The following is a 25,750-nucleotide window of genomic DNA, read 5'->3' as shown; positions in this document are numbered from 1 at the left end:
CCTATGCATCCCCATACACAGAAATATGAAAAAAAGTTTTCCATTTTGGCAAAGTTTTACATTTTTTTCAGCAGTTAAAATATACCATATAAATATACCATATTTATATACCATATAAATTTGGTATCCCCAGAATTGTATTGAAACATAGACTACAGTTCACATCATTTTGGCTGCAGAGTGAGTGTCGTAAAAACAAAGCAGGTAAGAATATTGCACAAATGAATTTTTCTTCAAATCTACTCCATTCTGATTTTTTTTCCATCTGGTAGCATCATAATGAACAATTTGTCCCACAAACATTAAGCCCTCATATATGACTCAGAGAACAGAAATCTAACAAAGTTGTGGGATTTGAAACGCTGGGAGTAAAGAACGAAATTCCAAAATCGAAAAACTTCACTGGTAGGAAGGGGTTTAAAAAAAAACAAAAAAAACCTAAAAAATAATAATCACAATTTCAGAATTGTTGTCATTCACTTTTCTAATTAAGTAGTGTGCAGTAAAATGACTGGAAAAAAAATCAAGGAAAAAGAAAAGGGAGAGGGGAAAAACCTATGCAAGTATTAACAATAAGAAAGTGCATGGTAACACCACTTCAGGTTTTAATGGCACTGCCAGGAGCTGCAGGATTGTTGTACTTCCTGAGAATCACCATCTCTTGTGGCCCAGTCCATCACATTCCATGTTGTACTGCAACTCAGGCTGCCACAGCCTCCACCACTTAGCCAGATATGTCCTGAGGCTTGGTCTATCATCATTCTATGCCAAAGCTACCACCACCCAGCCAGACATATCCTGCGACCTGGTCCAATACATTCGACTATACCACAGTATTAGCAGATGTAAAATCTAAGCTTTTTTTAACGCCTTTATAAAGGGATAATTTTTTTTACAGCATTTTGTTTTGGAGCCATTTCTTCTTGATACTTTTTTATTAGGCACACAGTCACATATTTGCCTTCCAAATAACAAGCCTGTAGCACTTACAAATAATCAAAATAGATTCATTTTTCTATAAACCATTGCTTTTTGCAATATAACTGCCACGTGTGTCTGAAAAACCAAACACCTTTCCCCAAAAAAAGAGTAATTTTAGGAACATTTTAAATGTTTAAAATGTGACAGCACATTGTATCCTGGGAGTTTGTATCCAATGCTCACCATCCGTTTTTCCGAAATCATACATGTCACTTTCAATGTGACATAACTTTGGCCTTAAAGAGGTAGAAATCGGATAGATAGGTTCCTAGGAGCTCTTACACTGTTACATACAATGTTTTCAGCCATTTTACACACTTGTTTGTACCAAGCTTGTTTGACCGGAAACAAATCGTAGTCACAAAACCACCAAATCGAAGGGATTATATTTTTAAGAAGATGGAACCTGGCACATAGTATTGTTGGTGTAGGAGTTGTAATACAACCATGGATTGAAAAAGCTACACAATGCTATTGATGATGAGGGATGTCTAGATTAAGCATCACACCTCACAGGACTACCTGGCAATCCACAACAGATCAAATATTTACAGTCCTATGAAAAAGTTTGGGCACCCCTATTAATCTTAATCATTTTTAGTTCTAAATATTTTGGTGTTTATAACAGCCATTTCAGTTTGATATATCTAATAACTGATGGACACAGTAATATTTCAGGATTGAAATGAGGTTTATTGTACTAACAGAAAATGTGCAATATGCAATAAACCAAAATTTGACCGGTGCAAAAGTATGGGCACCTCAACAGAAAAGTGACATTAATATTTAGTAGATCCTCCTTTTGCAAAGATAACAGCCTCTAGTCGCTTCCTGTAGCTTTTAATCAGTTCCTGGATCCTGGATAAAGGTATTTTGGACAAACAATTCAAGTTCAGTTAAGTTAGATGGTCGCCGAGCATGGACAGCCCGCTTCAAATCATCCCACAGATGTTCAATGATATTCAGGTCTGGGGACTGGGATGGCCATTCCAGAACATTGTAATTGTTCCTCTGCATGAATGCCTGAGGATTTGGAGCGGTGTTTTGGATCATTCTCTTGCTGAAATATCCATCCCCGGCGTAACTTCAACTTCGTCACTGATTCTTGAACATTATTCTCAAGAATCTGCTGATACTGAGTGGAATCCATGCGACTCTCAACTTTAACAAGATTCCCGATGCCGGCATTGGCCACACAGCCCCAAAGCATGATGGAACCTCCACCAAATTTTACAGTGGGTAGCATGTGTTTTTCTTGGAATGCTGTTTCTTTTTGGACGCCATGCATAACGCCTTTTTTTTATAACCAAACAACTCAATTTTTGTTTCCAAAATGAAGCTGCCTTGTCCAAATGTGCTTTTTCATACCTCAGGCAACTCTATTTGTGGCGTACGTGCAGAAACGGCTTCTTTCTCATCACTCTCCCATACAGCTTCTATTTGTGCAAAGTGCGCTGTATAGTTGACCGATGCACAGTGACACCATCTGCAGCAAGATGATGCTGCAGCTCTTTGGAGGTGGTCTTTGGATTGTCCTTGACTGTTCTCACCATTCTTCTTCTCTGCCTTTCTGATATTTTTCTTGGCCTGCCACTTCTGGGCTTAACAAGAACTGTCCCTGTGGTCTTCCATTTCCTTACTATGTTCCTCACAGTGGAAACTGACAGGTTAAATCTCTGAGACAGCTTTTTGTATCCTTCCCCTGAACAACTATGTTGAACAATCTTTGTTTTCAGATCATTTGAGAGTTGTTTTGAGTAGCCCATGATGCCACTCTTCAGAGGAGATTCAAATAGGAGAACAACTTGCAATTGGCCACCTTAAATACCTTTTCTTATGATTGGATACATCTGGCTATGAAGTTCAAAGCTCACTGAGGTTACAAAACCAATTTTGTGCTTCAGTAAGTCAGTAAAAAGTAGTAAGGGGAATTCAAATCAATAAAATGATAAGGGTGCCCATACTTTTGCACCGGTCAAATTTTGGTTTAATGCATATTGCACATTTTCTGTTAGTACAATAAACCTCATTTCAATCCTGAAATATTACTGTGTCCATCAGTTATTAGATATATCAAACTGAAATGGCTGTTGCAAACACCAAAATATTTAGAACAAAAAATGATTAAGATTAATAGGGGCGCCCAAACTTTTTCATAGGACTGTATATTCTGTTACCTGAAGTTCATCCTCATCTTGGATCCACATGCGCACAATTTGTCTCCGCTCAAGTTTTGTGAGTATATCTCACATATTATATATTATTCCATCTCAATCTATCTCTAGTTATCAGTCTGAATTCACATTTATTATATTTTATTATTTATTTATTGGATTTGCTTAGTCATTTTGAATTTTTTTTAAAAAAGTTATATTATATATAATGTTGCATAACAGTGAAGCCGAAGTACTGTTATAGTTGGCCAACCACACAGACAAGGATTGGGAGGAGAGGGAGACTCCCCCACTGTAGGTGTTCTGCCAAAGATATGTGAACCTTGCCTGAAGGTGTTTATATACTGTACAGTGCATTGTACACAAGTTGCATATACTATTGTATTGCATAACTGACATTAAAGAATAATTCTAAGCAACTATGGGAGGATTATGTCACCAAGCCTGTTCTCCCTTATATATTACTACACTACATATCATCCTTTCTCATACATAAAAAAAAGTTAGTAATTTCTGCAATTCTAATCTTATGAATAAGAATAGAAACACCTTTGGAAAATGTTGAAAAAACATAGTAGCAATTACTGAGTCATTTATAATCGCCAGATGAATCTGTTGTAAAATATGTTTCCTGTAAGCATATGAGAGCAGTGGCGTAACTACCAGGGTGGCGACTACCACAGGGCACGGGTCATTAGGGGCCCGGTGACAGCTGCTATCCCTACAGGTTTTCTTTTCTTAATAGGCCGTTACCGGTTGGAGTTATTCCAGCTGGTAACGGGCCCTATTTACTTACCGATCCTGAAAATACTCTAGAGCATAATAATTGTTCATGGGTGTTCATTATGGGGCATAATACCATGTGCAGGGGCCACAATGGGGCATAATACTGTGTACTGGGGCCACTATGGGGCATAATACTGTGTGTAGAGGTCACTATGGGGCATAATACTGTGTGCAGGGGCCACTATGGGGCATAATACTGTGTGCAGGGGCCACTATGGGGCATTATACTGTGTGCAGGGGCCAATTTGGGTCATAATACTGTGTGCAGGGGCCACTATGAGGTACAATACTGTGCACTGGGGCTCCTATGGGACATAATACTGTGCACTGGGGCCACTATGGTGCATAATATTGTGTACTGGGGCCACTAAGAGGCATAATACTGTGTACTGGGGCCACTATGGGACATAATACCATGTGCAGGGGCCACAATGATGCATAATACTGTGTACTGGGGCCACTATGGGGCATAATACTGTGTGTAGAGGTCACTATGGGGCATAATACTATGTGCAGGGGCCACTATGGGACATAATACTGTGTGCAGGGGCAAATATGGGTCATAATACTGTGTGCAGGGGCCACTATGAAGCACAATACTGTGCACTGGGGCCCCTATGGGACATAATACTGTGCACTGGGGCCCCTATGGAACATAATACTGTGCACTGGGGCCACTATGGTGCATAATACTTTGTACAGGGGCCACTATGGGGCATAATACTGTGTACTGGGGCCACTATGGGGCATAATATTGTGTGCAGGGGCCACTATGGGGAATAATAGAGTGCGCAGGAATGCGATGGGGGGGGTCGGTCGGTCGAGGTCTTTGGTGTCGGTCAGGAAGGAGGGGAAGGCGTGTCAAAAGTTCGCTACGGTGCCCCGCTATTCCTAGTTACGCCACTGCATGAGAGTTTAATATTATAGCAGATTTGTCTAATATGGCTGTTCTCCTTTGTCTATTTCCTCACATGTTCTGAGACAGAAAATTCAACAGAAACAAAACACAGAAGAAAAAACAAAAGGAAAAAGGGAATAACTCTTTTTACCTCAATTAAAAAGTCCCCCATCCTGAGACCTGCTCTCCAAGCCACTCCCCCTTCATCCACACTTTCCAAGTACTGAAGTGCTGGAAAAGCAGGAGTTGGCGTGAACTCTTCAATTGGGGTTTGTGCTGTAAAGGAACATGACAATTATAAGTTTATCTTCAAAATGGGACATTTTCAATGATAAATCATCCATAGCATACACAACAGTGGGATCCCACCAGGTCGTTCAGGCTCTCTCAAACCAATTGAAAAAAGAACAGGTAGTTTGGAGAATTGGGGAGATGCATGTTACCAATCTGGATATCCATTCAGTCAGCAAGTTAATTTCAACTGATCAGCATCCTCAGAAGCCGTCAATTTCTCGCTCCACCATTGAGTATAAGGAAAATGTTCGTTCTTGTACCGTGTTAGCCAGTGGGTTGGAAATATAAAAAAAAAGCAAAAAAACTTGATAGTCTTCAGTAGTTGATACCTTTTCAATGGCTAACTCATAATGATGACAAATTACTGACGTTTCAGACCTCTAGGGTCGTTTATCAAAGTAAATTTAAAACATTTCTGAAGGATGCATATTTATATACAGAGAGGGCACATAAGGTGTTAGAATTCCAGGAGGAAGGGGGGGGGGGAGGTTGTTAGTAATTGGTAGAGACAATGTAAACACTTACAGGTCCTTATCAGTTCACATGTACCTGTAAAGAGACATGAAACTCTGTGACACATTCAATCCACACTCCAGATAAGGACCTGTAAGTGTTTACAATGTCTCTACCAATTACTAACAACCCCCCCCCCCCCTTCCTCCTGGAATTCTAACACCTTATGTGCTCTCTCTGTATATAAATATGCATCCTTCAGAAATGTTTTAAATTTACTTTGATAAACGACCCTAGAGGTCCGAAACGTCAGTAATTTGTCATCATTATGAGTTAGCCATTAAAAAGGTATCAACTACTGAAGACTATCAAGTTTTTTTGCTTTTTTTTATATTTCGCTCCACCATTCACAGGTTCCTCCGCCTCAGGTTCCGGACCAAAAAACCCCGTGTGAACTTAGCCTTATACCTATAGTGAAACTGCAGGTGTTTCTGTAGATATAAGTGACATGCTGCAATTTCCAAAACCGCAACAGTTTTCGAAATTGCAGTGTGTCCGCCGTGTGTGTTTTTCTGCAATGTGTGGATGGGATTGCACTCACTGCGTTCAGTAATGCATTCGGGGAGTCCACATGGGGACCCTCCCAAACAGACTACCAAACACATTAGCAAGCGGTGTGCAGTGAAAGCACACATAGACTATAATGGGGTCCATGTGCTTTCCGTGCGGTGTCTGCATACAACGTGCGGACAGAAAAGTACTTTACAATCTACTTTCCTGTCCACATGACTCATGCGGACACCGCGTGGAAAGCACACGGACCCCATTATAGTCTATGCGGTCCGCGTACTTTCACTGCACACCGCTTGCTAATGCGTTTGGTAATCCGTTCGGGGGGGAAGGGGGAGGGGGTTCCCATGCAGACTCCCCAAACAGATCACCGAACGCAGATGTGAACCAGGCCTTATACATATACCATATATACTCACACATATACAATACAATATACACATACAATACTATAGCACATATACATTTATATACATTCATATACCATATAAGTCATATATATACTTGTATGAATACTATATATACACACACACACATATATACATACACATTATTATAGCATACAGTATATACTCACACATACCTGTATACAAACATACAGTACTCACACAGTATACAAGACACATACTTTACACAAATGTACATATATACATATTAAACATACAGATTTTACAAAGAGTTTACTCACCTATTCCAGCAGCAGTCGGCTCCCTGTCCTCCCCACACGCTGCGATGTAACAGGACTCAGTGTGAGGAGGAGGGGGAGGGGGGAGAGAGGAAGTGCGTGCGTGTGCGTGCAGCAGGGGAGATCTCACAGGACAGCAGCTGCAGGTAAGTGAAGGGAGAGCTGATGCTGAAGAAAGACACGCTGTCCTCCGATGTGTACTTCTTCAGCATCAGCTAATGGGGGCCCCTGTATGTGGAGGCAGATGCATTGGCCAGGTGCCCGGTTGGGGCCTCTGGCCATCCCGATCGGGCCCCGACCAATGCATCTGCATTGGTAAAAATCAAAACTTTAAGTCAGGGCTCGGGGGCCCACCGGGGGATTCCCCGGTACACCGGTGGGCCAGTCCGAGCCTGTGCCTGTTTAACCATGGGTATGCCTGCACTAACATTAAATATTTAATGATGCCTGGTCACTGGTTGTCTTAGTTGAAAGAAGGGTGAGCAGGTGATGTTCTTCTTTTGCAAAACTCTAGCAATCAGCTATATATTTTCAAGGAAGGGGCAACACGGTGGCCCAGTGGCTAGCACTGCGGCCTTGCAGTACTGGGGTCTGGTTTCAAATCCTGCCAAGGACAAAACATCTGCAAGGAGTTTGTATGTTCTCCCCATGCTTGCTTGGACTTCCTCCCATACTCCAAAGACATACTGAAAAATGTACATTGTGAGCCCTATATGGGTTGTATATTGCTGAGTAAGGCCCAATTCACATCTGCGTTCGGATATCCATTCGGGAAATCCACTTGGGAACCCCCTGAACAGAAACCTATCCACATAAAAAAAGCTGTTACCTAAAGAAACACACGGTCCACATGGACTATAATGGGGTCTGTGTGGCTTCCGCACGAATAATGTGGAAAGAAAAGGGCTGTTTGCAGGACTTTTCTCTACACATAATTTATGTGGATAGGTGAACAGAATGGCCTGAACACAGATGTGAACCGGGCCTAAGACAATACACACATCAAAATAGAGAACTGCTTTATGTTGCTGATACATCTTGATACTCAATACTGAAGTTTCACAGAGAGCTTTTGAGAAGAAGAGCATTTTCCATAATCAGCTCAGGATACAAAAAAAAAAAAAATCACTCCAATCATCCGGTACTGCCGCAGCCTGGCATGATTGATTTGGGCAAAGTGGAGCTCTCAATCATCACCCATGCAGACTACAGCTGTACCTTGGGCGTCTATGCTCTAAGCCATAATACAGATGAAATCTTTCACATCTTGTATTCAATCGCCTTAATCTTGGTCTTTTGTACTTGTTAAAGGAAAATATGCCTTTGCAGTTGCCTACAGAGAGCCATGCATTGAAGTCTCAGACCAGCAGAGCAGGGAGGCCCAAGAAACCCCCAGTAATTATAGGAGATCCTCACCCTTAGCTCCTCTCAGCACAAAGCCAAATCCTTCGCTGTCTTTCTTCTGCAGCAGCACAGTTTTTTCTTTAATAATGTAGTCACTAAAAAAGTAAAAACAGAAAAGTCAGTAAGGGGGCATGCAACACGTGCATGAAACACAAGTGGATCCACAAATGAGTCTTCCAGGACTAGCAGATTAATAGCCTACACTTCAGATAGGTCATGACTATTTACTAATTGGCGGGCCAACTCTTGACACCAAGCTGATTAAAGGTAGTATGGGGATTCTGCAAGCACCTCACTGCTCACACGGAGTAAACGCGTGTGTATTTTTGCAAAATACACGTGCAAAAATACACGTGTAAAAATAAGACTCCCATTGACTCCAATGATATTTTTTACACGTGTAAAATATGCCTGTAAAAATACGCCTGTCAAAATGTCATTGAAGTCAAGTCAATGGGAGTCTTATTTTTACACGTGTATTTTGCAAAAATACAGGCACATTTACGCCGTGTGCAGTCTCCCTTACAGTTCCATGCTTTTGGTTGTGGTTGTACCTTGTATTGTAATGCAGGCTCATTCAATTGATTAGGTTCTAGCTGATCTGACGCTAGGTTCACACCTGCATTCGGGTTTCCATTCGTGGAATCCACTTGGGGACCCCATGATCAGAAACTTAATCCATTTAAAATAGCGTTTAGACATGGACTGCATAGACTATAATAGGGTCTGCCGGAGTTCCATCCAGTTTCCACCCAAAAAAGGTGGAAAAATAAGTCCTGCTTGCAAGACTTTTCTATCCACGTTTTTTAAGCGGATTCAGAGATGGAAACTCCGAGCGGAGATAGGGCGCAGGTGAGAACTTAGTCTTAGTTGTAACACCAGGTACAGTCACTTATAAAAGAATGCAGCTGTGCCCGATATACAATGAAGGGAACCTATGCTTACTGAGCTGTCACTGCTGCTTTATCAGTTAAACAGTAGGATAGTCAAGAGTCAACCCCAACCAATCTATCTATCATGCAAAGCAATTACCTCACAATATATCAGCAAGGAATGCAGGGAGATTCTAGTTTTGAGATCTGCAGAGTAGTGAATATAGTTCAGTGCTGTAACTCCATATCATCACAAAATAAGCCATACAATGTATTTACAAAGTTAGTCGTATTTTTATGTATATCAATTCTCTATATTCTAAAATATGTATTTTTGGGAGGCGGCTCTTGCTCTTGTAGTTCAATACAGGAGCGTACTACGCAGGCGTCGGAGGTTAGACCGAGACGAGATGGAAGACAGAAGAGGCGGTTGCAGCTGAAAATGGAGGTCTTGCTGGAGAGAGCTGCTGCAAGAGAACTCATTTGCATACCCGTAAAAAACGGTATTTCTACTAAACAGCGAGCCAGAGTTCACGTCTACAGGTAAGAGACGAATATCCTTTCTAAGGGCGATTCCAACGTCTTAAGCACAAAAAATCCAGTTTTAGTGGTAGAATCCCTTTAAAGTATAAAGACAACCAGTACCAACTGCTATGACACCTAGTTCACACATTGCTGTTTTGATGCAATACCATTGCATTTGTAAGCCCACAATAGTAGTACAGCCTAAAGGGAAGAAATCTATACAACATAAAATATAGTGCAAACAAAATGAATGTTTAATCTGTATCTGATGGGTGTTTTAACTACATACAGATACAGAGGTGACTTTTATGATCTGTGGTTCTTAAAGTGTGCTTTCAATTATAAACAACTTTTTCATAAATCAATAGTGCATTTATGTATAAGAAACTTTGTAACACTTATTAAGGAGATATATTTCCTTAAGAATTTATTAAGCTGTACTCTTGCTCTTTATCTAAAACTTCACTTATTTTTTACATTAATGTTCTGTCATCAACTGTATGGAGAAGGGAGGGGTTGAGTAGGATTCTCCTGCCCCTTAATTGATTTATTTTCTCAATCTGTGCACTCCTAGCCTCTTCTCCACAATCTAGCAGTGTAAAAAAAAAAAAAAAAAAGGAATAGCAAAGTGTAAACAGAAGTCATTATTTGAGTTTCTTTTCTATCTCCCTCCCCTCTTCATAGACTAATATGGAATAAGTAACTGCCTGAAAAGTGGAGAAAAAAAACATTTTGTTAAACCCCTTGGGGACACAGCCTAAAAGTACCTTCAGGACCAGGTCTCATTTTTCAAAACTGATATGTGCCAATTTATATGGCAATAACTTTGAGACACTTTAACTTGCACAAATGATTTTGAAAATGTTTTTCTGTGACACTTTGTACACATTGATCAATATTTTTGAATTTATTTATAAAAAAAAAAAAATATGAAATTTGATGGAAAGTTTGGAAAAAAACAAAACAAAACCATAAATCGCAATTTTCAAAATGTGAAATACTCTGCTTTTCAGGCAGATAGTCATACCACCCAAATAAATTAATAAATATTATCTACCATATATCTGCTTTATATTGACATAATCTTTTAATCATTTAATTAATATTGGACATTAGAAGTGTAAACGTGATTTTCCAAATTTATATGAACATTTTCCAAACTAATTTTTTTAAGAACCACTTCAGTTGTGAAGGGGATTATAAAAGCCGATATATATTAGAAAACCCAATAAATCACCCGTTTTCAAAATTGCACCCCTTAACCCTGCTGTTCTGTTCGGGTCAATATGACCCGAAATGATTTTTGAGATCCTGCAGATTTTTTTTAACGAGGATTTGAAACTAGTGGTTCCTTGACTTTTCCTCATTTGTGGAGTTCTACATTATTTTTTTGTTTTTGATTTTTGTTTACTTTTTGCTACACGCTGATTGTTACACTTGTACTGTTTGGGTCAATATGACCCGATAGCATTTTATACTGTTCTACAGGTCTCTGATTATTTCTGACTGCAAAAGTTATGTATTTTTATGTGTTCTTCATCCCCAAATGGTGGTGGTTTCACTGTTCTTATCAGTAAGCAAGTAATTATCTAGTCTGTTTGTGAGAGAGGAGACTGGTTGTCTATCATTCAAAGGGTAAAAGTTTGTGGAATTGCGAAACCGGTCGCCACATATTTAGAGCTACAATGTGTCTTGAAAGGTTTCATGACATTTCGAGAGTACTGCGGTTTGATTCTAAAACAGATAGAATGGAAAGAAGAGCTAAAGATAAACTAGCCCCTATTAGAAATGTTTGGAATCAATGGGTAGAGATTCTACCAAAATTGTATAACAGTGGTGAAAATGTAACTGCTGATGAGCAACTGGTGGCATTCCGAGGTATGTGCCCATTCAGACAATATATACCAAGTAAGCCAGCAAAATATGGCATCAAGATCTGGACACTTTGCGACAGCAAAAGTTCATATGCTCTAAATGTTCAAGTGTATACAGGAAAAGCCCCTGATGAAAGACCTGAAAAAAATCTGGGTATGCATGTTGTTCTAGATTTGACTCATGGACTAAAAGGACAAAATGTCACGTGACAACTTTTTTACATCCTATCAACTAGGCCAGATGTTGAAGAAAAAACAACTTACCATGCTGGGTACTATGAGAAAAAATAAACCTGAACTACCGCAAGGTATCCTTAGCAAGAGAGAGGTGTACAGTTCTACTTTTTATTTTTCTGGAAATACAACTGTTGTTTCTTATGTTCCAAAAAAAACCAAACAGGTAATTCTCATGAGCACAATGCACCATGACAATGCCGCAAGTGATAGAGAAGACAGAAAACCTGACATTATTTTGGATTATAATGCCACAAAGGGAGCAGTTGATACTTTAGACCAAGTAATATCAACATATACATGCAAACGCAAAACCAATCCGTGGCCAATGATTTTATTTTATAACATACTGGACGTTTCTGCATACAATGCATTTGTCTTATGGAGAGAAATCGACCCCGATTGGAACCGGAATAAGCTGCATAAAAGAAGATTATTTCTTGAGGAATTGGGAAAATCCCTGGTGAGGCCATATATTGAGAGCAGAAAAGTGACCCCCAGAAGTGAGGGAGCAGCAGCCATTGTAAAAAGTGTCCAGCATGCTCAAGAAAAAGACTCCACATCCACGGCCTCCACCAGCACAGCTACCAGCAAAAACAGGAAGAGATGGAGCTTCTGTCCATCTTCCTGTGACAATAAGACTAATCTGACATGTGCTGGATGTTCAAAATATCTGTGTAAAGGACATGTGTCTTATTATTGTGCTCAGTGTAAAAACGCATGAACATGTTCAGTTTTTTCTTTTTTCTTTCTAAAATGGTTGAAGTGTTTATGATTTTTCATTTGTTGATTTATAAAATTTGTTTTCAAAAAGTTAAATTTCATGTTTTAGTAATAGTAATGTAAAGCTTCTTTATTATTTGTGTGCAGAATGTCAACAATCGAAGATAATTAAAAAAAGCCTGTGTAACCTTTATGAAAAAAAATAAATAATTAAGTTTGAATTTAAATTTTTCTTTTGTTTATGATCAAACATGTTCACATACAGTATTTCAATGAAAAAAGTATTCAAATAAAACAATTAGAGTAGCTAAAAATCAAAAATTAATAGGTTGGGTCATATTGACCCGGGAACAGTACAAGTGTATAGCAAATGCGAACAGAACAGCAGGGTTAAATAATTCAAAGCAGCATTTGGTAATCTTGTTAACTGTTTAAGCAATTCACAGTAATTAAAACAATATGGAGGAGAAATTTAGACATTTAATTTTTTTTCAATAATACATTCATTTAGCCCTAAAATTAACATCCACAAGGGGTTAAAGGAGAAAATGCATCTCACAGTTTGTTACGCAATCTCTCCTGAACACAGAAATACTCCATGATGTGAATGTAAACGGAAATTTGGGTACACGGCAGCACACAGATGGGAAGGAGCGACACTGGATGCTTAAAAAGTAGATTTTGCCAGAATAGTGTTCAGGTGCCATGTCTCATTTGCAGAGCCCCTAAAGTACCAACAGTGGAAACACTCCAAAAGTGACTCCATTTTGGAAACTACACCCCTCACAGAATTAATCAAGTTGTACTGTATAGTGAGCATTTCAACCACATAGATTTTATCAACATTGATGGGTAAAAAAAAAAAATTACTAAAATGCCACTTTATCCCCAAACTTTTTATTTTCACGAGGTGTTAAAGGACAAAAAACTGTATGGCAGGGCGTAGAATGAAAAGAGCACCATTTGGCTTTTGGAGTGCATATTTTTCCATGTCCCATTTGTAGAGGAGCTAAAATGCCTTTACAATGGAAAGTTATGCCATTTTGGAAACTACACCCCTCAGGGAATTTACCATAGGCATAGTGAGCATTTTGACCTCACAGCTGAGTGCTTCCCAAAAATGTATGTACAAAGTGAAAACTGAAATTTTTCATCAGAGACACACAAACCTAAAACTTAAGTGGGTTATCCCGGGTACAAAGAAGCTGTATACGTGGGCTTAAACTGCTGATTTGGCACATAGTAAGTTTTTTAGTTTTTGGAGTACTAATTTAGAGGGACTTTCTGAACGCCATGTTGTTTTTGCAATCCTGGATTTGCCAATAAATTGTAATTCTCTAAGTGACCCCATTTTGTAGGGGCTTTTTTAACGTTTTTGCAAATGTGACATGGCGTCCAAAATTCAAGACTCTAAATCTGCGCTCCAAAAGCCACATATCGCTACTTCAAATCTGCAACCTACTGTGTGCTAAAGCTGCAGTTTATGCTCTCGTGTATGACATTGGTGTACCCAGGAAAACATACTTCACAATGACATAAGTGGATATAAACTGTTGTCTGGGCACAGAAGAAAAAAAAGAGTGATATTTTGATTTTTGGAGCAGTTTGGTTTTTGGACATCATATCACTGACTTCCATTTCAGCATGATCAAACAGGTAATGAGAGTCCAGGCAACCCGGGGTCGCTGGACAGCTCTTGGGCTGTCAAAAATGAATAATAGCACCCCAAATCTTGCCATGGGAGGGCCGACGGTGGCATTATTCTATCGGAAGCCCTTAAATGTCACGGTCATTGACTGTGGCATCTAAGGGGATAAAACCCTGGTGCTGGAGCGGGATGTTAGCAGTAACTTACAACTAACACCTGCTCTAGCAGCCACTCTCTCAAGTTCTGAGTGGGTGAGATGTTTCTGCTGTAATGGTACAATGGCTGTCCTTTAGTACTATTATGGCCTGTGTCCCCTAGGGGTTAATAAGATATAATTACAAAGTTTCTAATTGATATAATATAATATATAATATTAATATATATATAATATATAATATATATAATAATTGAATAATTACAAATTTTCACCTGCACTATTGAATTATGAAAATTTGTTTATAACTGGAGTTATGATTTAAAGGGGTTATGCCATAAAAAAATGTATCCTCTATCCATAAACCCCCAACAATTTGGAGAATAGGGAGTGTTTTATCCCTGCTCTGTATGCAGTCAATGAGACTGTTGACTATCTTCTATCTGCGGCGCTCCAACTGAAGTGAATGGGACCAGGGGTGAGCCTGCTCCTTTCGCCGCCCGAGGCTAACTGCAGAAAGCCGCCCCCCCCCCCCGCCGGGAGGGGGCGGATTGGGGTGTGGCCGGGTGGATCGGGGGCGTGGCCGAGTGGAGGGGCGGGGCTTAGCCCCGTTCGCCGGCAGAGAGTAGGCCCGGAGACTGCCTGCTCTCTGCCTGAGCGTGAGGGGAGGCTGCTGGAGCTACACTGCTCCAGCGGCCTCCCCAAACCACCGCTCGGTGATAAGCCAGTCCAGGACAGCTTGTCCTGGACTGGCTTAGGTTAGCAAAAATGCCGCCCTCCCTGAGGCCCTGGCATAGTGCCGCCTGAAGTGCTCGCTTCAGGTCGCCTCATGGGAGGTGCGGCGCTGAATGGGACCTGACTTCAACTCCATTCATGAATCAATGAGAATAGTATCCTCTGTACTTCCTACAGAGGAAATATCGGGGACTATTTGTTACAGTAAATTGGTGTGTGTCTCTATGTGTGTATATTTGCATGTCAAACATATATGTATAGTTATGTAGTAAAGGGATGCAAGGTCCAATTTAATGGATCTATTTGGTCGTAGGGTCCCAACCCGGTATGCAATATTAAATGGAACGACACACTTCTGATATGCGAAGTAACGTAAATTTATTCTGTAGAGCAGAGACTCTGCTCTACAGAATAAATTTACGTTACTTCGCATATCAGAAGTGTGTCGTTCCATTTAATATTATATGTATAGTTAGTTATGTACATGCATTTTGATGTAATTTTCTGTACGTATGAATATGTGTATGCAAAGGTTTTGACTTTTATAGGGAAAGCTTGAGGCTGGGACCCCGCATAGCGTAGACACTGTGGTTTGGCTGCAGCGGACACGGCACAGCAAAAAATGCAGATTTTTATAGTCACTGCGAAGGGGTCTAGCGAATGCCATCCAACATCCAACTGTCGCAGTTCTGGAAATTGCAACATGTCAATTATACCCATGGAAATACCGGCAGTTTCCCCTATAAATATTATTGAAGGATAAAGTCTGTAGAGGAAACTTCTGTGGACTCTCTTTGAAAAGCACTGTGGGGAAAACCCCAATGTGTTTCCGCCATGCTTTTTCATTGCGGACAGCTATGTGCAAGGCCACATTAACCCCTTAGCGACCCTTGACGTAACTGTACGTCATGGGTCGCATGGGGATGTATGGAGCGAACTCACACGCTGAGCTCGCTCCATACACGGCAGATGCCGGCTGTATAATACAGCCAGGACCTGCCACTAACAGCAGCGGTCGGTGCCCGAGCCGATCGCTGCTGTTAACGCTTTACACACTGCGGTCAAACGTGACCGCAGTGTGTAAACGGCGCCGGCGGCATGAGCGCCGCCATGTTTTGCCGATCGCCGCCCTCCTGAACGTCACAAGAGGGCGGTGATCGGTTGCTATGACAGCCGGAAGCCTATTGAAGGCTTCCAGGCTTGTCTCTGCACTAGATCTATTAGACGATGCCAGAGGCATCGTCTAATAGAAGTGCTGCGATTTTCCTATTCACTGCAATACTGTAGTATTGCAGTGAATAGTATGAGCGATCAGACTCCCTAGGTTTCAAGGTACCTAAGGGGTCTGATCATAAATGTAACAGAAGAAAAAAAAAAGTTTTTAAAAGTATTAAAAAAAATATAAAAGTTCAAATCACCCCCCTTTCCCTAGATCAGCTATAAAAGTAATTAAAGAACATTAAACATAAACATATTAGGTATCCCTGCGCTCCAAAATGCCTGAACTATTAGAATATTAAAACATTTATCCCGTACTGCGAACGGCGTAGCGGCAAAAAAAATAAAAACAGCCAAAAAGCGTTTTTTTCAACACTTTGCCTCCTATAAAAAATTGAATAAAAAGTGATCAAACCATCGGATCTTTCCCCAAATGGTATCAATAGAAACGTCATCTTGTCCCGCATAAAAAGACACCACAACCAGCTCCATACATGGAAATATGAAAAAGTTACAGGTGTTAGAACATGATGACACAAATTTTTTTTTCTATTTTGCAAAGTTTATCATTTTTTTAAAAGTATCAAAAAATTTCAAATACTATATAAATTTGGTATCACCGCGTTTGTACTGACACGTAGAACACAGGTAACATGTCATTTGTACCAAACAGTGAATGCTGTAAAAATTAAACCCATAAGAAAATGGCGCAAATGCATTTTTTCTCCAATTGCGCCTCATTCTGAATTTTTTTCCAGCTTCCCAGTACATTGCACAGCATATTGAATGGTGCCATTACAAAGTACAATTTGTCCCGCAAACAATAAGCTATCATGTGACTCTGTGAACTGAAAAATGAAAAAGTTATGGCTCTTGAAATGTGAGGAGGGAAAAACGAAAATGCGAAACCAAAAAATGGCCTGGTCCTTAAGGGGTTAAAAGCAATTGCAGGATATTGGGTAATAACTGCAAGCAGTAGAGACAGCTATTTAAAATTAGCACACTTTGAGAGCCTAGACGCCTTCTCCAGAGCTTGCAAGGCCAGATGGACTTGTGCCGTATTGGGGAATCTGAATTTTCACCAGAGAGATGTATCTACTGTATAATAAATGCACCACTGCAGAGACCAAAACAAAACCCACTCAAACTTACTCAGTGGCATGGAGACAAGAGTAGTATAAGCACAGTTCAAAACCAGGAGAGAATGAAATATAAAAAAATCAGGAGGCAAGAACAGAATCCCGGAAATAAGCCAAGGGTCATACATCCAACTGGGCACGTCAAAGCAGAGTCAGGAGGAAAATAGGAAATCCCAGGAGCAAGCCAAAGGTCAGTAAGTAAACAGGTATACTCAGACAAAATGAGAGCCAAACTAGGAAGCAAACTATTTAGTGAGCATTTGTGTCAGGAGGGCGGGGTTTAATATAGGCCTCCTCAGCTGCTAACTGAACCAAGCCAGGAAGACTCCGAAACTACTAAAGTTTCCCATGTTGGCATGGTAACATTAAAGGTGCAGCAGCCGGATAGAGAATCCTCGCGGGTGGCATTTGCTAAGTACTAAATAACGGACTAAACTGACCAATTAAGTGGAGGTATTAGCTGACGTCTAAATGATGCATAACTGAAATAGTTGTGGCAGCATTAACTGAATAGTAGATGTAGGCGTATTTATTAAATGATGACTATTACATGTATGAGGTATGGTAGCAATAACTGAACATTAAATTGCTGGATTAAATAGTGGGTTTTGACCACAAATTGAACCATGTGATGGCATTAAATGTGCACCTAATGGCAATATCGAGTATGTAATATTAATGGTATTAACTATTGAGCACTAAATAGGGGTATTACTTAAACACGGCATTGTACTGTATAATTCAACAATTCTTGCATAGAGGTATTGTTAATCTTATGGTATTAACTGTATTAACTGAGCACTGTACGGAAATAATTATGTCTGCTCTTTTTGAGAGGAGGCATAATTATTGTAGCCAGCAGGTGGCAGCACCCCCACAGTGATGCTGCCACCTACTGATATTGGAACAGGACCTGTGAACATAGGAACTTGTCATCAGTATAGGATGGAGGGGGTGAAAGAGAGGAGAGGGCAGAATATGCCTTCATCTGTCCCTCCCTTCTAAAAAGAAATTAAGTGATTCCTCTGCAGAGCCCCTGACTGCTTCTGGAGCTGAATACCAGGTTTCACGGTCAGTAACTATAAGTTTTATTCTATATGCTAGTGATACAAGTGTCATGTACAGTTTTAGCCAGGCAAACATTTTAGGCAGATGTGGAAAAATTTTACAATGTAAGAATGCTTTCAAGAATAAAAATATTAACACTTTATTTTTGTGCTTTTTAACAGTGTACTCTATTCCTGCATCAGAAATTTTGAGGCCCCATACCAGCAAAATGTGTGACCCTCCCCTCCCCTCCCCTCCCTTCCTCCCCACTTCCCCAATATCTTAGTTTCCTGTCTTGCGGCCCCATATGGTATATATAATGTTCCCGAGTGCTCCCTGTACAGTATAAGGCCGGGTTCACACAGAGTATTTTAGTTCGTAATGTGGAACGTAGACGCCGCGGGATCTTTTGCGGGCCGTATACGCTCCACCATGCTTTACAGAGGATGTGGTGTGCCTTGGATCATGTGCCGTTCCCTTTCTTCTCCAAACTTTTTTCTTCCCATCATTCTGGTACAGGTTGATCTTTGTCTCATCTGTCCATAGAATACTTTTCCAGAACTGAGCTGGCTTCTTGAGGTGTTTTTCAGCAAATTTAACTCTGGCCTGTCTATTTTTGGAATTGATGAATGGTTTGCATCTAGACGTGAACCCTTTGTATTTACTTTCATGGAGTCTTCTCTTTACTGTTGACTTAGAGACAGATACACCTACTTCACTGAAAGTGTTCTGGACTTCAGTTGATGTTGTGAACGGGTTCTTCTTGACCAAAGAAAGTATGCGGCGATCATCCACCACTGTTGTCATCCGTGGACGCCCAGGCCTTTTTGAGTTCCCAAGCTCACCAGTCAATTCCTTTTTTCTTAGAATGTACCCGACTGTTGATTTTGCTACTCCAAGCATGTCTGCTATCTCTCTGATGGATTTTTTCTTTTTTTTCAGCCTCAGGATGTTCTGCTTCACCTCAATTGAGAGTTCCTTTGACCGCATGTTGTCTGGTCACAGCAACAGCTTCCAAATGCAAAACCACACACCTGGAATCAACCCCAGACCTTTTAACTACTTCATTGATTACAGGTTTACGAGGGAGACGCCTTCAGAGTTAATTGCAGCCCTTAGAGTCCATTGTCCAATTACTTTTGGTCCCTTGAAAAAGAGGAGGCTATGCATTACAGAGCTATGATTCCTAAACCCTTTCTCCGATTTGGACGTGGAAACTCTCATATTGCAGCTGGGAGTGTGCACTTTCAGCCCATATTATATATATATAATTGTATTTCTGAACATGTTTTAGTAAACAGCTAAAATAACAAAACTTGTGTCACTGTCCAAATATTTCTGGCCCTAACTGTATATAATAAGTGGAGGCCTAAGGGATATATAAAAATCAACACTTATACTGACCTTGAGTCACTTCTCCTCGGGATCCTCTTGGTGTCCGGCGACTTTCTGCAGTCACGTTGCGCTAACCTCTGGCCACTTGCAATGTTACATGCCCTGAGGGACTGTGATTGGTCCTCGGCAGTCAAATGAGACGCTCTGACGTCATAATGCTGGGTCAAAGCATCATAGTGTCAACACACCCCACACAACCCCCAGGGTGTGTACCATCACAAAAGATCTGAAAGAGAAGCTGAGTCTTCATTGGAAGCCCAGGAGCGGTGAGGATAACTATTATTACTTAGATACGGGGATGATTTGTATCAGCTGCCACATTGGGAGTGCCCAGCCTAATTACCACTGATTTCTTACGTGTGTCCCCCCCCCTCCCCGGTAGTCTTCACATGATCTTCAAGGGGGTCACGACCAGAACCACTGGTAATAGCTTGTGCTTAGGAGATGCATCAGATGACTTCTGAATGGCCTACTATTTATAACATGGTCCCTTTTCCCAATCACAAGTTTAGCTAAGGAAATACCTTTTCTTCAGACTTCCAGAGATATGGTCTATAACTTTTCATATTAGAGCATATAGATACATTAAGACATTCATATTTAGAAAATAGCCATCTTGATTCAGTTTTCTAATGTTTGTTCACTTGAGTTACACATCAATTTTAATGGGAAAAATGCTGCAGAAATGCAGCTTTTTTGTTGCAGATTTTGTTGTGTTTTTTTGAACCAAAGTCAAGAATGGCTACAAAAGGAATGGGAAATATATAGAAAGTTTTTATACTTCTACCTTTTGCTCAATCCACTCCTGGCTTTGGCTCAATAAACAGTATTAAAACCTGCAACAAAAAAAGCTGCTTTTCCAGAAAGTGGGGCCTCAGCCTAAGGGCTCGTGCATATGGAATTAACACCAGCGCATTTTAGCATAATACATGTGTATAGAATACATGTGTTAAAATCACACTCCCATTGACTACAATGAAATTTTTTACTTGTGTAAAAAATTTCATTGAAGTCAATGGGAGTGTTATTTTAACACGTGTATTTTATACATGTGTATTATGCTAAAATGCACTTGCGTTAACTCTGTGTGCACGGGCTCTAAGGGTGCTTGCACATCATGTTTTGTACCTGCCTTTAGGAGATCAGTTTGAGAGATACAAATGGATGGCTATCCGTTTACATAGAGTCAATGTCAAGAAAAAAAATCTGTCCATTTATTTTTATCGGATACAAAAACATGTTTTTTGCTTGGCAAAAAAATTAACAGGATGAAGCACCCATGCCTCAAGCTCAACAGCAGTATGGAGGAGTATTCAGATGCTTTACTGGAGGCAGCTTGCTGCATAAGAAACCTTCCCTTCTACACCATCTACAATAAAAACAAGCAAAACTAATCTTTGTGCTTACACTCCTGATCTTTTAGTATGAATAGATGAGAACAAAAAGTAAGACTGAGGCCCCACGTTGTGGAAACTCAGATTTTTTTTTTGTTGTTGCAGATTTCCTTGCAGTTTTTTGAACCAAAGCCAAGAATGGCTACAAAAGAAATGCAGAATATATAAGGAAGTTCTTATACGTCTACCTTTTGCTGAATCCACTCCTGGCTTTGGCTCAAAAAAACAAAACAAAAAAAAAAAAACAGCAAATGTGCACCATAAAAAGCTGCACTTCCACATCATCAGGCTTTAGCCTAACTCAGTCTCTAGTTTTATAGTATACTGGTAGAATACCCGCAGCTTTGCTCGTGAAAAATATGTGAAATTGTTGGTTATGTTAGCTAAAATCATCTGTTTCTTTTCAAGCTGCAAGTCACGTTGTTCACTTGTCTCAACTCTTTGACACAGTTTTGCTTTCTTAGCATTTGGATAAACTTGCCCAATAGATGGTCTTTTTTTGGGCGGCATTTTAAAAACCAGTCCTTAGTATTATGAGCCTCTAGTATTCACCTGACACTGATAAGAGATGTAATAGGATGAATAGTAATACAGAGCAGCCCTCACAGTATTACTATGACCTGGAGGAGCCGCCTCACAGGCAGACTTGTGGAGTTGTCCATAGCAACCAATCAGAGCTCAGCTTTCACTTTACCTCAGCAGCTTCAGTGATGAAAGCTCCCTGTATAATAAGCAATAATGACTATCTTACTATCAGGCAGTTTTCGCCTGTCCAATATTGCTGCTCAGTAAGGCTGCTTGCACACTGCAGTACTTTTCAAGGGTCTCTGGGCTGTGGATTCTACAGCTCCATAGACTTCTATAGAGCTGCAAAATTCACAGCTTTGTGCACAAAGAAGTCTATGGAACCGCCAAATCCATGACCTGGAGGCCCGTGAAAAACACTGTAGTGTGCAAGCAGTCACTAAGGATACCAAACATGTTTTGCCATTGTGTGCGTGTATGTTTGTGTGTGTGTGCATGCACGTGATCCATGTGTATGTATGCGTGTGTGCATGCACGTGTGTGGCCCATATATATGTATGTGTGCGCATGCATGTATGTGTGTGTGTGGTCTATGTATATGTATGCGTGTATTTGCATACACATGTGATCCATGTGTATGCATGTGTGTATGCATGCATGTGTGTGGTCTGTGTATATGTATACATGTATGTGCTCATGTGATCCATGTGTTTGTGCATGCACAGTGCAAGTGTCCATGCGTGCGGTAGTTGTGTGTGAGTACGCATGTGCTCTGTTCGTCCGTGTATGTAGTGTGCATCCATCTGAGTGTGTTTGCGTGCCTGTGTGGTCCCTGCGTGCGTGCGGTGTGCATGTGGCATTTGTGGGGTGGTGTTTGTGTTGTGCGTGTCTAGAGTGGTCTGGTGTTTATGTGGTGTGTTGTGGTATTAGTGTGGTGTTGTGCTTGTGGGTTGGTGTATGTGTGCTATCTGTGTGATGTTTATATGGTGTTTGTGAAATGTTTGTATGTTGTGTGAGGTGGTGCGGCCCCTTTAGCAGCGACACTTTGGTGCAATCGCTATAATCCGTCCCTGTCAGTCACAACTGTTTTCTCCAAAGCACTTTCACCTTCACATTTCTCCATTATATGTATAGGGCCTAACTTTGGGGGCCCCGATCTCATGACAGGGGGACACTAGGGAGATGTAATGTGCGCAGTATTCTGTGGGTGGAGAGGGGGCGTGCCAAATTTCACCCAAATCGGGCGAGAACTGTGCATTTGTATAGAGCGGACTACTACAGATTTTGAGTTTTATATATAGAGACAAGAATTAGTTTCCCAAGTTTACAAGTTCAGCAAACCAGCAGATAGCATCTTGATTTCTTTGATTAAAGTTAAAATAAAAAAAAAATCAAAAATACAAGTTTACAAAAAGAACTTTAAATGCCTTAACATGCTAAATAGAGATGAGCGAACAGTGTTCTATCGAACACATGTTCGATCGGATATCAGGGTGTTCGCCATGTTCGAATCGAATCGAACACCGCGTGGTAAAGTGCGCCAAAATTCAATTCCCCTCCCACCTTCCCTGGCGCCTTTTTTGCACCAATAACAGCGCAGGGGAGGTGGGACAGGAACTACGACACCGGGGGCATTGAAAAAAATTGGAAAAAGTCATTGGCTGCCGAAATCAGGTGACCTCCATTTTAGACGAATAGTGGATTTCAAATCCGGGTCATATGAGAATGTGAACTTTGTGACTATGAGACAGGGATAGCTGTACAGGCAGGGATAGCTAGGGATAACCTTTATTTAGGGGGGAATGTTATTAAAAATAACTTTTTGGGGCTCTATCGGGTGTGTAATTGTGATTTTTGTGAGATAAACTTTTTCCCATAGGGATGCATTGGCCAGCGCTGATTGGCCGAATTCCGTACTCTGGCCAATCAGTGCTGGCCAATGCATTCTATTAGCTTGATGAAGCAGAGTGTGCACAAGGGTTCAAGCGCACCCTCGGCTCTGATGTAGCAGAGCCGAGGCTGCACAAGGGTTCAAGCGCACCCTCGGCTCTGATGTAGGAGAGCCGAGGGTGCGCTTGAACCCTTGTGCACACTCTGCTTCATCAAGCTAATAGAATGCATTGGCCAGCGCTGATTGGCCAATGCATTCTATTAGCCCGATGAAGTAGAGCTGAATGTGTGTGCTAAGCACACACATTCAGCACTGCTTCATCACGCCAATACAATGCATTAGCCAGTGCTGATTGGCCAGAGTACGGAATTCGGCCAATCAGCGCTGGCTCTGCTGGAGGAGGCGGAGTCTAAGGTCGGACCTGAATGGAGACTGGTGTGGAGCGATCTTAGACTCCGCCTCCTCCAGCAGAGCCAGCGCTGATTGGCCGAATTCCGTACTCTGGCCAATCAGCGCTGGCCAATGCATTCTATTAGCCCGATGAAGTAGAGCTGAATGTGTGTGCTTAGCACACACATTCAGCTCTACTTCATCGGGCTAATAGAATGCATTGGCCAATCAGCACTGGCCAATGCATTCTATTAGCATGAACTGAGTTTGCACAGGGGTTCTAGTGCACCCTCGGCTCTGCTACATCAGATTGCTACATCTGATGTAGCAGTGCCGAGTGTGCATCAGATGTGTAGTTGAGCAAAACTGACTCAGCACTGCTAAGTCTCTGCATTCGCATAGGAATGCATTGGCCAGCCTTCGGCCAATCAGCGCTGGCTCTGCCGGAGGAGGCGGAGTCTAAGGTCGGACCTGAATGGAGACTGGTGTGGAGCGATCTTAGACTCCGCCTCCTCCAGCAGAGCCAGCGCTGATTGGTCGAGTTCCGTACTCTGGCCAATCAGCACTGGCCAATGCATTTCTATGGGGAAAAGTTAGCTTGCGAAAATCGCAAACTGACAGGGATTTCCATGAAATAAAGTGACTTTTATGCCCCCAGACATGCTTCCCCTGCTGTCCCAGTGTCATTCCAGGGTGTTGGTATCATTTCCTGGGGTGTCATAGTGGACTTGGTGACCCTCCAGACACGAATTTGGGTTTCCCCCTTAACGAGTTTATGTTCCCCATAGACTATAATGGGGTTCGAAACCCATTCGAACACTCGAACAGTGAGCGGCTGTTCGAATCGAATTTCGAACCTCGAACATTTTAGTGTTCGCTCATCTCTAATGCTAAACTACTGAAGTATTTAGATGACTTGAACTGTTGAGTGCACTCTATTGTTCTCTTGTATCACCATATTTTATGAACAGCAGCTAAAATAGGCTGACTGCTGTGTACTTCAATGGAATTAATTATAGGAACTTGGCTGTAAGTAGGAAAAATATTCCCCCTCATAATCACAACTGTAGCTGAAATGTCTGTTATTCTGATAAGCGCTTGGATTGTTTTTTTTCCCTTGCACTTGTTTCTGTTCTTAGTAGCTCTTCTTGTAATCCAACTCGTAATATTAAAGGAGTTCTCCAGTTTATCATGAAATATGAAGAAACCTTTTATCATGGCACTCCATTATGAAATTCTATCTATCTTCTAGCTACTGCTGAGGTGACCGATTGTCTATATTGCTGAGCAGCTATATGTAGCAGGGACCTTGCGCAGTATTCACACAGATCAGCCATTTTTACAAGGTATAGTCAAGGAGGTTCTGATATATTTTAGAGTATGATCTTTGAAACTCTGTTTCTGTGCCTCCAATACAGTGTTTTGAAGTGTTTTTATATGCATGTGTATGATAGGGTATGTGTGGTTCTCACTAGTGATTTTTTGTTTCATTTTTCTGTAAAAACCCAAGCAGTGTCCTGGTGCTTTAAGTAAATGTTATAAAGTGAGCATATTCTAAGTAAGCAAAGGCAGGTCCTGAGGGCATTGCACTGTGTTCCCCAAAAGTGCCACTGCTAGGTAGTTATCAATATTATTATTAATGTGTGAAATGTTTTTTACGGTTTTGCACTATTTTATTTCTGTTTTTTTGCACGTTCCCAACTTTATGCTGGTAGCTTGGGAATTCTCCTCCTGTCCTTCT

General features: G+C 41.0%; 1 protein-coding gene across 1 annotated transcript in view; it reads right to left on the bottom strand.

Annotated features, from left to right (window-relative positions):
* Positions 1–25,750, bottom strand: part of SHANK1 (SH3 and multiple ankyrin repeat domains 1) — a 469,770-nt gene that overhangs the window by 41,169 nt on the left and 402,851 nt on the right. The window contains exons 15-16 of the mRNA XM_075280273.1: positions 8,258–8,340; positions 4,991–5,115 (exon numbers count right to left, since the gene is read on the bottom strand). Of these exons, the coding sequence (XP_075136374.1) occupies positions 4,991–5,115; positions 8,258–8,340 (208 nt within the window). The remainder of the gene's footprint in view (positions 1–4,990; positions 5,116–8,257; positions 8,341–25,750) is intronic.

This window comes from Leptodactylus fuscus, chromosome 6 (assembly GCF_031893055.1).
Source record: "Leptodactylus fuscus isolate aLepFus1 chromosome 6, aLepFus1.hap2, whole genome shotgun sequence".
Taxonomy (NCBI): Eukaryota; Metazoa; Chordata; class Amphibia; order Anura; family Leptodactylidae; genus Leptodactylus; species Leptodactylus fuscus.
The sequence above is the reverse complement of the archived record's forward strand: the minus strand, read 5'-3'. Positions and strand labels throughout refer to the sequence as shown.